Source organism: Pseudoliparis swirei, chromosome 17 (genome assembly GCF_029220125.1).
Source record: "Pseudoliparis swirei isolate HS2019 ecotype Mariana Trench chromosome 17, NWPU_hadal_v1, whole genome shotgun sequence".
Taxonomy (NCBI): Eukaryota; Metazoa; Chordata; class Actinopteri; order Perciformes; family Liparidae; genus Pseudoliparis; species Pseudoliparis swirei.
In genome coordinates this window covers 11,333,991-11,346,553 of record NC_079404.1, presented here as the reverse complement: position 1 = coordinate 11,346,553, position 12,563 = coordinate 11,333,991, and the positions used below count along the sequence as shown (strand labels likewise).

Below are 12,563 nucleotides of genomic sequence, written 5' to 3'. Positions count from 1 at the left end.
ACATGGACATAATGCATTTGAGATATTACCACATTCGTTTGAAAAAACAAGCTGTAATTTCTGGATGAACAAGTTATTTTTTTAGAATGTATTTTAAGAAAATGTTAAAATTGTTAACTAACTAATTCATGCTTCAGTCCCTTTCCATCTTTTGAGTGTATTAATGAAGTTCCATGCTGATGCACCCACAGGTCTACAGTTAAATATCCATCTTTTCTAAATTAAATTGTCTGTCTCTTGGTGAAATTAAGAGACCACATTACAATAGAAATGTCAAAGTACATGAACAATACATATATTCTCTCTAAAAGTGCTCATATCCATGCACACTGGAGGCCGGACTGAAGTAGCCTCCCACTCATCATTACATCATTCAAGTGTGAGCAGTGTAGTGCAAACATATTTGTGGAAAGAAGCATTTGAAATACCTCTGATTCCAAGAGGACACCGGCAGCTAAACGAATCGAGCTCATCAATGCAGGAGCCTCCATTTTGACAAGGCTGGCTGAGACATTCATTCACTTCAACCTTGCAGTCACTTCCTTAGAAAGCATAAAAAGCGTCTAATATGTTGCTTCGGTGAATAAAATGTCACTTTAACTTACAAAGAATGACTTCGACATGGCTTTCACTTACCAATAAATCCAGGCGCACAGAAGCAATTGTAGCCACCGAGAGAGTCTTCACAAATACTCAGAGCTCCACACGGCTTTTCTTCACAGTCATCAATGTTTATCTCACAAAACTGGCCTGTTAACCCTGTGGAGAGAGGACAATATAGTCTATAGGATTTCTCCACTCCAGGGGACAATCTCTTAAAGAAATGCCTGTTGGATGTGATATACTGTGACACTGTCTTGTGAAGACATCTAGTAGTGACCGAGGCATTATAACAAAGTAATAAAGAGCAACATGAGAATTTAATTAGATGTCTTTCTGTTCCTTCTAGTGCTCAAGTGGACGACAACATGCACAATCACTATTATCATCCATAAAAAATATTTAAATAGTACTTCAAAACAGCAGTGAGTACCACGAGTGGGGCGCAATGTTTTTGGTAAGGGGTTACCATTAAAGGAGCCGCTTCACCTCATCTGTTAAACACAGCGTGTGAATGCTTTGCTTTTTAAGTTTATTTATAATACCTCATTTACCTGTACCTAGGAGTTACCTGTGAATTACTGGAATGGAAGTACCTAATTACCTTCGCATTGAAAATGCGGAAGGTAATGTTTTGATCGCCGTGTATTTATTTATTTATTTGTATGCGTGTTATTCGCATAACACAAAAAGTATTAAACCGAATCGCATGAAATTCGGTGGGATGATTGGTTATTATCCGGGGACCATTTGATTAGATGTTGGGATCAATCGGGTCAAAGTCATGAAAAGGTCAAAATCTTCTTTTTACCATAGCACGGTCAATTTGTATCCAATTGGCATGCAACTAATGCCAACATGTTCATAATTCAATGCCCAATCTTGTGAAATGCGAAGGTATGCGCTCTACCGAGTGCCCGTTCTAGTTAGACTTTGAAATCATTTTACAACTGATAATAATGTGATTATTACCTCAGAAATACAAGGTATGAGTGGCATACTATCCAATATTATTAATTCATTTCCTTTGATTAAATAGGAGTAGAAGACCTATTGCTCCTAAGAGGGAAAACCTACATTCCAGACACCATCACCGCTTTGAAGTCAGCTCACCACCTGATGAACTGAGCCCGGACGTACACATTTCATAAGGCTGGTTTGTGTTGTTGCTTAAGGCCAAAGAGATTAGACTCCCACAGAGAAGGAAGGTGAAAATGCGAGAGCATCAAACTGAGAGTAAGTTTGCTATATACAGTTGATGAACCTACCTGGTAAACAATCACATTTGAACCCTCTAGTTAGATTCACACATGTCGAACTATGTTGACACAGACCATCAACACAGTGGTTTATTGGTGTTTCGCAGTGCGGCCCAGAGTACCCAAAGCGACACGCACATCGAGAAGTATTTGCCAGCTCTTCACAGAGGAGACTCCCCTCAGGGTTGCAAGGATTTGACACGCATTGGTTCACAGATGAGGAGCATTCATTGCCATGGTATCCTGTAAGAAGAGGGATCAAAGTAATGATTGATGTGCGTAGCTATGCGTACAGTATCCTCCTGACTTCCCACGTCTGGCAGACATCATGGATGGTGATTTCACGTAATGTGGTCGTTGCCAGTGTTTTTCCTCTCTGCCGTTTTACAAATTCTATCCAGCATCAGCCTGAAGCACTAAAAGCAACGAGGGATTTTAGCAACAGAAAAATAAACAAAGTAAAACAACTGATGTGTGGTGGGTTTTTTCTTCACCAAATGAAACTAATTTGCAGATTTGTACACATGCTTTCTAATGGTATTCACTTAGAGGTTAATGGTGTTTTGGTGATAACACCACAGTAATCAATAACACTAGTAGATTTGCACATGCATTAAGGGCTCAATTTAAAAGAGGGATTGATGTAGAGTAAGCCAAGAGAAGCACAAGATGCATTGTGGCTAGAATCATATTGTAGCTTTGAGCATCGCTTGGTCCATTGCTGTTGCATGTCTGCATTTCTAGAGGGAGTTACTGGAGTTATAACTATAGCAATTTGTATTCTTATTGTATTTTTATTATATTCTATATTCACATTTCTTTATATTTTTAACTTAAATTGAACTTCATCGGAATATTTATATATTAGTATGTTTCAGCTATGCATCAATACAACGTCCTTGTGGGGGAAACGTACTTGGCAATAAACCAGATTTCTGATTCTGACGAGCTTGATTCCTATACAAAGAAATTGAGCTTCAGAAATTCATTACCAATCAACTTCATATATGTGCTTTGATACCTGGAGGGCAAATACATTGCATTTCCCCAGCTGAGTTGTAGGAGCAGGTTCCTCCTTTTCTGCAGAACTCAACATCTGATGCACATGCCGAGACAAATGTGGAGCAATTCTTCCCTGAGAGGAAATAAAGATTGTTAATTGAGCGCTGCAAAAATGAACACACACTAAGAAAAGGAGCACATCACCAACATAATGACACATCTCAATATCCCATCCGACTAATGACTAGGGATGGGTATCGTTTGGGTTTTTTCCGATACCGGTGCTAAACCGGTACTTTTAAAACGATACCGGTGCCTAAACGGTGCCTGAACCGATACTTTTTTTTTTTTAACGCACAATGAAGACATTAAAAACCTCTTTGGCCATATTCCCTGTAGAAGCCGTTATCATGGAGCACGACAACAACGGATATCAGACTGTTAACATACACAATGTTCTCCATTATATGATGTGATATGTATTGTCATGTGCAGACTTTATAGGGTTAATCCTGTCATTGTGTTGATGGGCAAAGAGAACAACCAATCAGAGGGACTGAAGATGACACGTGACAAATAAAGTTTTGCTTCTGACAGCGAGTTACACTGAAACAAAGTGATGCCCCATGGTCTTTATTCCTCCGTCATTATATTCCCGGTAACACCGGGTAAACAGCCGGGATCGCTGGACATCAACACATCTGCTAGCAGACTGTCACGCTCGTAGCTCGTAGCTAGCGTTAGCTCTAGTTTAAGCATGGTTATAATGGCTAATTTATTATTTCTTGGCCTACTTTTATGAATGCAAGACTTGCAATCAACGTTACGGTACTAATCTGAGTTCAGGCTGCTCGTCATCATCGGTCTCCCCGTCACGTCCAGCCTGACGCTGGTGTGCTCGACACGGGTTCACGTAGTCACACACGGCGCAGCCTCCGCTGTCAAAGTTAAATGAGAGGCTCGTAACCTGCTGACAGGGCGGAGTCACCAGAGAAGTTCACAACAATAGTTTTTTCCAATTTCAATCGGCTCAGGCACCGGAAAGAAGCACCGAAATGTGCGTTGCGTTTCGGTCCGGGTAATACCGGTTGTATTGGAACCGGTACCATATTGGCACCGGGTTTCGGTACCCAACCCTACTAATGACTGACTGCAGAGATTGACAACCATTAACGTGAGGAACGTGATGTGCGGTGTGTGTGTGTGTGTGTGTGTGTGTGTATTTGGTAATGGAGCCAGCAGGACCGATACTGTGGTATAACTGCCATATCTTTGTACTCGTGCAGTTTCTTACAACAGTCAAAGGCACACTTTATTTAGTGTAGGTTTATGCCTGCTTACACTGTCACAGTACAACAATATGAATACAATTCCCTTGCGACTACTGCGCAAGACGTGATGGATACAAAAAAGGTTCCATTCATATCATAACAAATAAAATAAACTTGTATTAGTAATGTACAGATCAGCATTCTGTTTACTTGAGTTAGTGTTACTGTATATGTAAGATAAACAGCAGCGTTGATATATTTCGGTTGCCAATATTTCATCTTTGGAAAAACACTTTATCCGATACCATTTTCTACAAGAAGAGAAACAAATATGTCTCTACTTAATCAGCTGGAGTCCTGCTGAAATTGGTGAATGGGCTCTTACATTGGACACGGTTGATGGTCATCACTATTGAAGAGTCATCAATCTGCACTATGTTCATTAAAGTCTATGCTATGAAAATGATGCCTCAGATAACTCACCGGCAAAGCCTGAAGGACAGATGCACTCATAGTCTGCAACCAGGTCAATACATGTGGAATTATTGGCACAGTATCCATGGACACATTCATCATTGTTGATTTCACAATTCAACCCACCAAACCCTGGTATGAAGAGATAAAGAGAAATCTCATCAGTGCATATTAGTAAACACCAGATATGAAAAGACACAAATTTATAACAAATTGCTCCCAAAAGCATATGTATTGCAGTTTCATTGCAGACCTTTTACATTACTTTTCAATACAGGCTCATCACAAGACAACATGTACATAATATGGAGAGTAGATTGCATCACAGCCTTTATTTAAGAAACTTAATTAGATTTTGTCATAATGTTTGTGACATTATTTTAATGGAACATTTTCAATTTGATTTAGCATAATTGATGTTTAAAAAATAAAAGGTTAAAGTCATGACGTGAAAGAGCTGCCAATTTCTGACATTTTAGTCCCCCGTAAATATATTCCACTGCATGGTCACGCTACAAAATGAGTATCATTAGCACTGTCACACAGTGCAGCTACAGGAGGCCCATGACTAATGCCTGGCTATCAGCACCATCGGTGCAGGTCAAATTCTCATCATTTCTCAAACTGACCATGGAACCAATTTCCACCTCTCTCCATGTCATAAAATTTGACAATTATCCTGACTTCATTAAAAATGCATAACAGGCTTCACCCAATCAAGCTTTAATCAGAGGTATGTCTCGCATGTCAACCGGACCAAGAAATGATTTGAAAAATAGCTGAGATTTATTCCTTCTTACTTTAATGATGCGAGCGACAATTTCTGATGGAATGGCTTTATGTGATTGGAAAAAAAATGTAAAGCAAATATCTGTTAACCTTGCGGGTATTGAACGGAAAGTCATGAGACATAAAAAAATGTGTTGTTGAAAATATTTATGAATACAGGAAGCAATCAACATCAAATGCTACAAACAACTGTTTGTTGATAGTATATGTTAATCATTCCAAGCAAACACTGCAACAAATGAGTCCACTGATTAGTCGCTGTTATTTGGGGGAAACGGTGTTAATCAGCAACTTCACCTGTTGGGTTTGGTTTAGACACATTTCTGTTGACTCTCCACCGTCGATGGCTGTAAAGTTACATGAATTAAGATACTTGTTTTGTTGTTGTTGTCACGTTGAGGACAAAAGAAGATCGGGACCAAGAATCTCTTCCAGTTGTGAAAAAAGGGTTAAATCCTTGTACGTTCCCCAAATAAAATAGAGTTATCTATATTTCTCATCAGCACCAAACTGAGTCTGCAGATCATACATTGTTTGTGAGGAATGTAATGAGCAAGAAGTAGTCTCTTTGGTTTGTAGCAACAGTTATGTTATGTTGGATGTGTTCCAATAGTTGGAAGAATGCCACATTTTTATTATAAATGTTGAAATAATGAAGTCTGAGATGCAAAATAGTATCATAATGTCTCTAATAAGGCAATTGGCATATTTTGTCCTGCATTTTCTCTTTACTCGTTTTAACCATTTGGGACTGCAGTCTTGAGTCTTCATGGGCTTCCCTAATTATTTTTACCTTGAATATTGGTCCCTTGGGAGAAATGGAAAATGCTACCAACGTTTAAAATCTTAAAAATAAACTGCAATAAGAGACCTTACGGAGATAAGCCCCGCCTCTCTAAGGCGGGACGACATCTGATTGGCTACAGATAGGTCCATGTTGAAAAAACGCATTTACAGATTGAGCCACGCCAGGGGAGTCTCATAAATCCGTGCGCAAAGTGTGTAGCGATCCACAAAAAAAATAGATAAATCCACATAGAAACGCATCAATATATTTGTGATTTTTCTTTAAATTTATAAAAATCGTAATGTATTTACGTGTGCATTGGAATGTATTTGTGAGTCGTTCTGCAGGCATTTGTAAATGTAATATATTTGTAAATTGTTATGTGCGCAATGTGAATCTTCATGTTTGCATTTGTGAGTCTCTCTGTGTACATTTGTAATTATTGAAACAGATCTGAACCAATATCTAAATAGTGCAACGGTGTTTGGCCAGGGAGGGTCATAACAGGTTGGTTGCACACCAACAAAGGTCTGAATTAGCCACATAATCATATTGTCTCACATATTTAGGATTAGGAATCTAAATTGCACTGCAACTTACCTTCTGAGCAGAAGCACTGATACAGGTCATTGCCGTCCACACAAATCCCTCTGTTCTGGCAGGGCTGTGACTCACACTCATTGAGATTTACTTCACAAAATGACCCTTCAAACCCTGCAGCATATGTAGAAAATAAGAGAAAGTTATTGGATTCCTTTTGGCCTGGTTTAATTCTTCTGGCAATTAGGATAAGCATGTCATTGTTTTCCTAAAGAAAAGATTGTATTTAAAGCGTGTATTGATTCAAAGAGCTTGCTGGGCACCTGCAGACTCAGCTCACTGGATCATTTAATCATGTTTAATAAGAGCCAGTCATTGCACTTCTGATTTATTGCATTAAACAAGCCAGATCTACTGTTTTTTTAAGATCAAAGTCAATCTATACACAAGTAGAAGCACGTGAAACAAATAACATGCATCAGTGCACATGTGTGTACACACACACACACACACACACCATTAGAGAGAAGAAACATGTCAGTGTTTAAGGCCCATTACTGCTGGTGCTACACAGGCTGTTAGTGTGTTAACCTCACACGTATCTAGCTTGGAGTATTTGTTATGCGTTTCACAGTCGGCCAAGGACTAAACAGAGTTTAAGAGTCTTAAGATGTTCTTCAATATCAGGAAAAACAAATACAAAAGAGTATTCAGAATAAGCCGTTTCCCCTCCTAAACAATGCAGAGGTGCTAAAAACAAGAGCAATCAAACAACTGCTGCAATGCAAACAACCTGTGGTCTCACAAACACCGCCTCATGCCAAGTGGAGCTGTTGATGAAACTATACAGCTTTTGGAGCTCAAATAATTGTACGGCAAAAATAAGTCTTGCACTGAAAAGTTGCTGCTTTGAAATGAATGCCAATGTAAAAACAAAAACATACCGCTGTCAAAAACTGCTGTAAAAACACAATAAATTATTGTGCTGCAAAAGCTGCTCTTCAAGAGAGTTTAATAACTTGAAAAGTGGGAACATTTTCCCCAGCAACCGTCCAAACAAGCCACTAGTGTATTTCCTTCTAATTTTTTTTCACACAACAGAAAAATCCACCAATGTGAGTTCATTAAACATACTCAGGAATATGGTGAGGACTAAATATAGGTCAAACAGTTGAAACATGTGGTACAACAAATAGGAAGGGAGGGTATGATGTTTTGCAACACATTAGGTTGGCAATATTAGATCAAACCTAAAACATCTAGACGTGACAGCATCTCGCTGTTTGACCTTGAGAAGTGATCTGGGGAGAGCAGCCGCCGCAGGTTGCTTTCATTTACATGAGAAATCACTCACAATCCTTCACTTTGACGTCTGCCGAGCATAAGTGCAAAAGGAGTAATGAAGTTAGGGTTATTGATTGGGTTACATGAACTTCTATGTAATAACCATTCATTTGAAAGGAGATAGCAGAGCCAGGGTAGAGTCGACTGAATTATTATTGGTGGTTTGGCTGGACAATTTAGTTTTTTCTTCATTTTAAGTACCGCAACTGTATCCAGGAATAAGCTGAATGATTTCCAGAGCGTGTACACACAGTATATGCTGGCACTCTGTCACTTACTGCACGCGTATCCTTGATGTGTAAAAGTCTGAAGCCTGGTTACCCCTGGCAAGCCTCAGACTATCCAACAGGTCAAGCCTCTTCCTCTTCCTTCTGTGTTATCCCTGTCACTGCTGGCAGCTACAGCTGTGATAACATCGTCATCCTCGTGGAGGGGAATCAGCGGGACTTGACTGACACACAAACTAAATTGTTTTTTCTTTCTGCAGGAGCTCTCAAATTAATCTGCGTAAAATTATCATACGGTTATGAAGGTGTAAAAACATTCTTTTGAGTTTTCTTTGTTCATGCATGGTCGAGTAAGAGAACACAAGAAGGACTGCTATGCAGTCTTGATCTGATAAAACAAAAGATAAGGAACTACTTTTGGATCTACATACAGCGACTCAAACACCAGGTGATTCTGCAGTATTTTCTGCACAGCCACATATTCCCTTCAGTAAAATGACCTTGAAGCATGAGAAATTCAGGATTTTCCATTAACATGACAAAATTAATACTTGTTAAAAGGTCTTGCTCACCTCTTTCACACGTGCAAGAGACATTCTGTCCATCCTTGGTCTCAGCGCATATTAATGTGTGTTCACTGCACAGTCCAAATGAGCAAAGGTCAATATCCACCGAGCAATCTTTCCCCTTGAACCCTGCAAAGAAAATTGAGTTAACAATGGAGACGGATATTATATATATGTATAAAAGATCGAGCCATTATATATGTATATGGCTAGATATTTTATTCGGGATGGACACCTTTTCTCTAACGCATTAATGGGGGTATTGATTCTTCCCCTTGCAATCTACCTGCTCTGCAGTATGCTAATTGAGTGAATCATTGACAGAGACCCACCCTAGCAACCTGATCTATATCACATCTATCTGCCACACCAAATGCCTGTCTGCTTGCCACTGATAGATAACCATGTCAATATCTATTGTTGTAAATAAAGCACAGACAGATGCTGTGACTGATACTCATTACACGTGTTTGTACAGATATAAATGACTTAAAAATGAGAATCCTGAAATAGATTACTGGGATTTCTTTCAATGATGTCACACAGTTCAGCCGTTTTTTTAAATTTAAAGTGTATATAATTGTTACATTCATAAAAGGTCAGGGGATTTACTTCATGGAGTCACGGAATATTTTTAAAAGCAAAATATAAAAAAATCTAATACTAACCAACAAGCTCTCCAAACAACACACCTTTAAAACAGGAAGAATGTACCCATATCACCGTTAATCGTTGTGCACTTGGTGTGTGTACAGTAGGTCTCACTCACTGGCAAAGAAGTGAAATATTTTAAATGCTGCTTGCGAATGCAAATCCCTTTTTTATCAAAACTTGAATAAACCAACAGGACCGCAGATATAATAGATTATGTACATCCTGTTGTAAGCAGTCTCCACTTTCTTTACATTGTAACCTGCTTCCAGAGCCGAGCACTTTACATCAACACATCTATCTGGATGTTTGACGACCTTCCAACTACCCTTTTCTCATCATATTATGTGTCGCCTTGACTAGTTAATGGACAGCTATTGCCTCCAACAGAGTGTTCAGAAGTGTTTAATAACCAATTGTGCATGCAATTCACTCTGAGGTTAATGTTGCATGAAGGAATGTCACATTTACAGTGTCACCATCTCCAAATGGGAATTCCTATCATATCTGACAGCTACTAGCGGCTCAGCCCAACTCTGCTACAGAAACACCAGAAGGGGAAACGCAATGTCTTCTCAAAATGTGCAATCGTAACAAGACACACTATGATGTATTGTTAATACTTTACAGTAATACATTAAAGTCAAGTCCATATATACCTATGTTCAGTGGTTAATGATAACAGCCGCAGGTCATAACTACTCCTTGGCTCGGAGAACTGCTCCATCAGCACAAATTGCTAAACATTATATATATATAAATAACATATATATAATGCTAAACAATATATATATATGTATAATGTTTAATATAAATGTTTTATATATACAATTAATATATAATAGATATTAGATATTTTCATTTGCTGTCACAATTGTTAAACCTTGGCCAAAGTATCCCTGAGAACTTTAGTGATCATAACAAACGGATTCTATAGTAGGTATAGATCAACTAGACGACACAGACATGCTGTACTGTAGATACACACATAAAACTGTGGCAGGAATCGGTCAGAATGCAACATAAAAAATAATCAGATTCTGATTTTGTATTTGTAGAGAGAAAAAAGCAAACCTGACAGACCAACTATCTAATTGACTTTCAGAAAAGATAAAGTGATCAGTAACACCTGTCTATAAATCTTTCAATGAAATCCAAACAGTAATGGAGGCTTTACTGACACATTGGTGTTCTGTTCTTCCCCAAATCAAATTTGAGCAAAGGGCAAAAAAAAAAATATGAACAAATTATTTACAGTGATGCATTTGCTCTGTCCATAATGTGATAAAAAAGACATCATGTAACAGTTGCTGCACATGTTTCAAGGCAGTAAATGTTTTAATGACTTCACCCACATTTGAATGAATCTATTGTCCAGTAAAAAAGAGGAACTTCTGGCTGTGGGAAAGGCACAAAGAACTAAAACAAGATGTACAATGACACTAACACTGTGGCGATAGTCGTTAACTCCAATAAATTCTAGCAACTAAAAGTAGGAGGGTAAACCTCAAAAGTATACCAATTTAAAATATCCAGCAAAAACCAGGCAGTTCTTTTGCCTTTGTGGAATATATTGAAAAAATAATTGAGCAAAACGACTCATTGCCCGGTGCCAGAGTGTATTCTGGGTCCGGTCAACACCTTTGTTTTGTGGGTTTTTTTTGTCAAATATTTGTCCGTAAAACCCTGCTCTGTGGATTGTGGCCGTTTCCTCCTGAATGTGACATTGCACTGTGACATTCTGACTCGTGCAATCAAGTAGTGATTAAGTATTATATTACCGGAAGGCATCGTGAAATCAGCAGCACAGTGAGGAATGGGACTGATTGTGGATCCTTTTTGGGACATGTCATAAAATGTCTGACAAATAAAAATGTGTAATACACAGTGTTGCTTGATTGAAGGACAATGCTGATCTCTGTTTGATTAGTCAAGTCATGTTTACATGCATTAATGCGTATACGTCTTCTCTAATTTACCCTTTATTCCACAAATCAAAAACTGAACATCTTTTCTAATCGCTCCGTGTTGAGCATTTTAAGATGCTGATTTTAACTGCTTTTTTGCCTGCATTCAAATGTGTACCTAATAATTCCTGCCTTTGCTATCTTTAGAAGCACACCTTGAACACCAATTGAAAAATTATCAGAGTAAACAAAATTGTTTGTTAGTACGTGAGAAATAAAGGCTCCACGTATGCCCGTCTATAAAAAAAGAAATGGAATGATATTTTTGTAAACAGGTAAACAATAATACACAAGTTGTTGGTACTTACCAACAGGACAATCACAATTGTAGTCATTTATCAGATCCGTGCACAAGCCTCCATTTAGACAAGGCTGCGACCAGCAATCGTTTGCATTCTCAGAGCAGGTCCTTCCTGCAGGATGGAGGAGACATAAATAGCTACAGCTTTAAATATCTTTCTACTCCACGTGTTGCTGTCCTAATACGTAAAGAATACTATTTTACACATTCACAACTTATTCACTTCAACTTTCTGTGTATTTAGCAACATTAAGCAGCAACTGGTTTATTGGTGACAGGGTTTTACTTCACCAGGTAGCCGAATACCTCCGATTCTAGTCACTGGCTCAACATCTGATTGAATGATTACGTGTTCAGCATATTATAGCTTGTATGTATTCAGGAATGGTGGCGCCTCAATGGTATTATCCTCTGGGCAAGAGTTAATACAGAATTGATTCCTGATCTTACTGACACTTTTAGTGGTCCACTCGGCCTGGCCTCTGGCGATATTTCAGACCCCTTATTTCTCTAAGAGCCAGGGAGTTCACAGAGAATAAACAACGCGACATCCTCAGGCTCTTCTGAACACATCAGAGGTAATTGTACGGTTGCCATCATGACCCAATACACTGGCAAGTGCTTTATTAATCACGTACTATAAGATACTCTTATAATTAAAGTAGTTACTGAGTGTACCTCCAGCCTAAATATATAGTATAAATATAAACATTTGGTACTTTGACTATATGATGTTTAATATAGACATTTTCAGCACACATGGGCCAGATTGTGAATATTAAGAG

The 12,563-nt window shown here is 38.5% G+C and overlaps 1 protein-coding gene across 1 annotated transcript in view; it reads right to left on the bottom strand.

Annotated features, from left to right (window-relative positions):
- eys (eyes shut homolog) overlaps positions 1 to 12,563 on the bottom strand; it is a 174,394-nt gene that overhangs the window by 128,855 nt on the left and 32,976 nt on the right. The window contains 8 exon segments of the mRNA XM_056436017.1: positions 429 to 542; positions 637 to 759; positions 1,869 to 2,102; positions 2,881 to 2,994; positions 4,616 to 4,738; positions 6,783 to 6,896; positions 8,866 to 8,988; positions 11,786 to 11,890. Of these exon segments, the coding sequence (XP_056291992.1) occupies positions 429 to 542; positions 637 to 759; positions 1,869 to 2,102; positions 2,881 to 2,994; positions 4,616 to 4,738; positions 6,783 to 6,896; positions 8,866 to 8,988; positions 11,786 to 11,890 (1,050 nt within the window).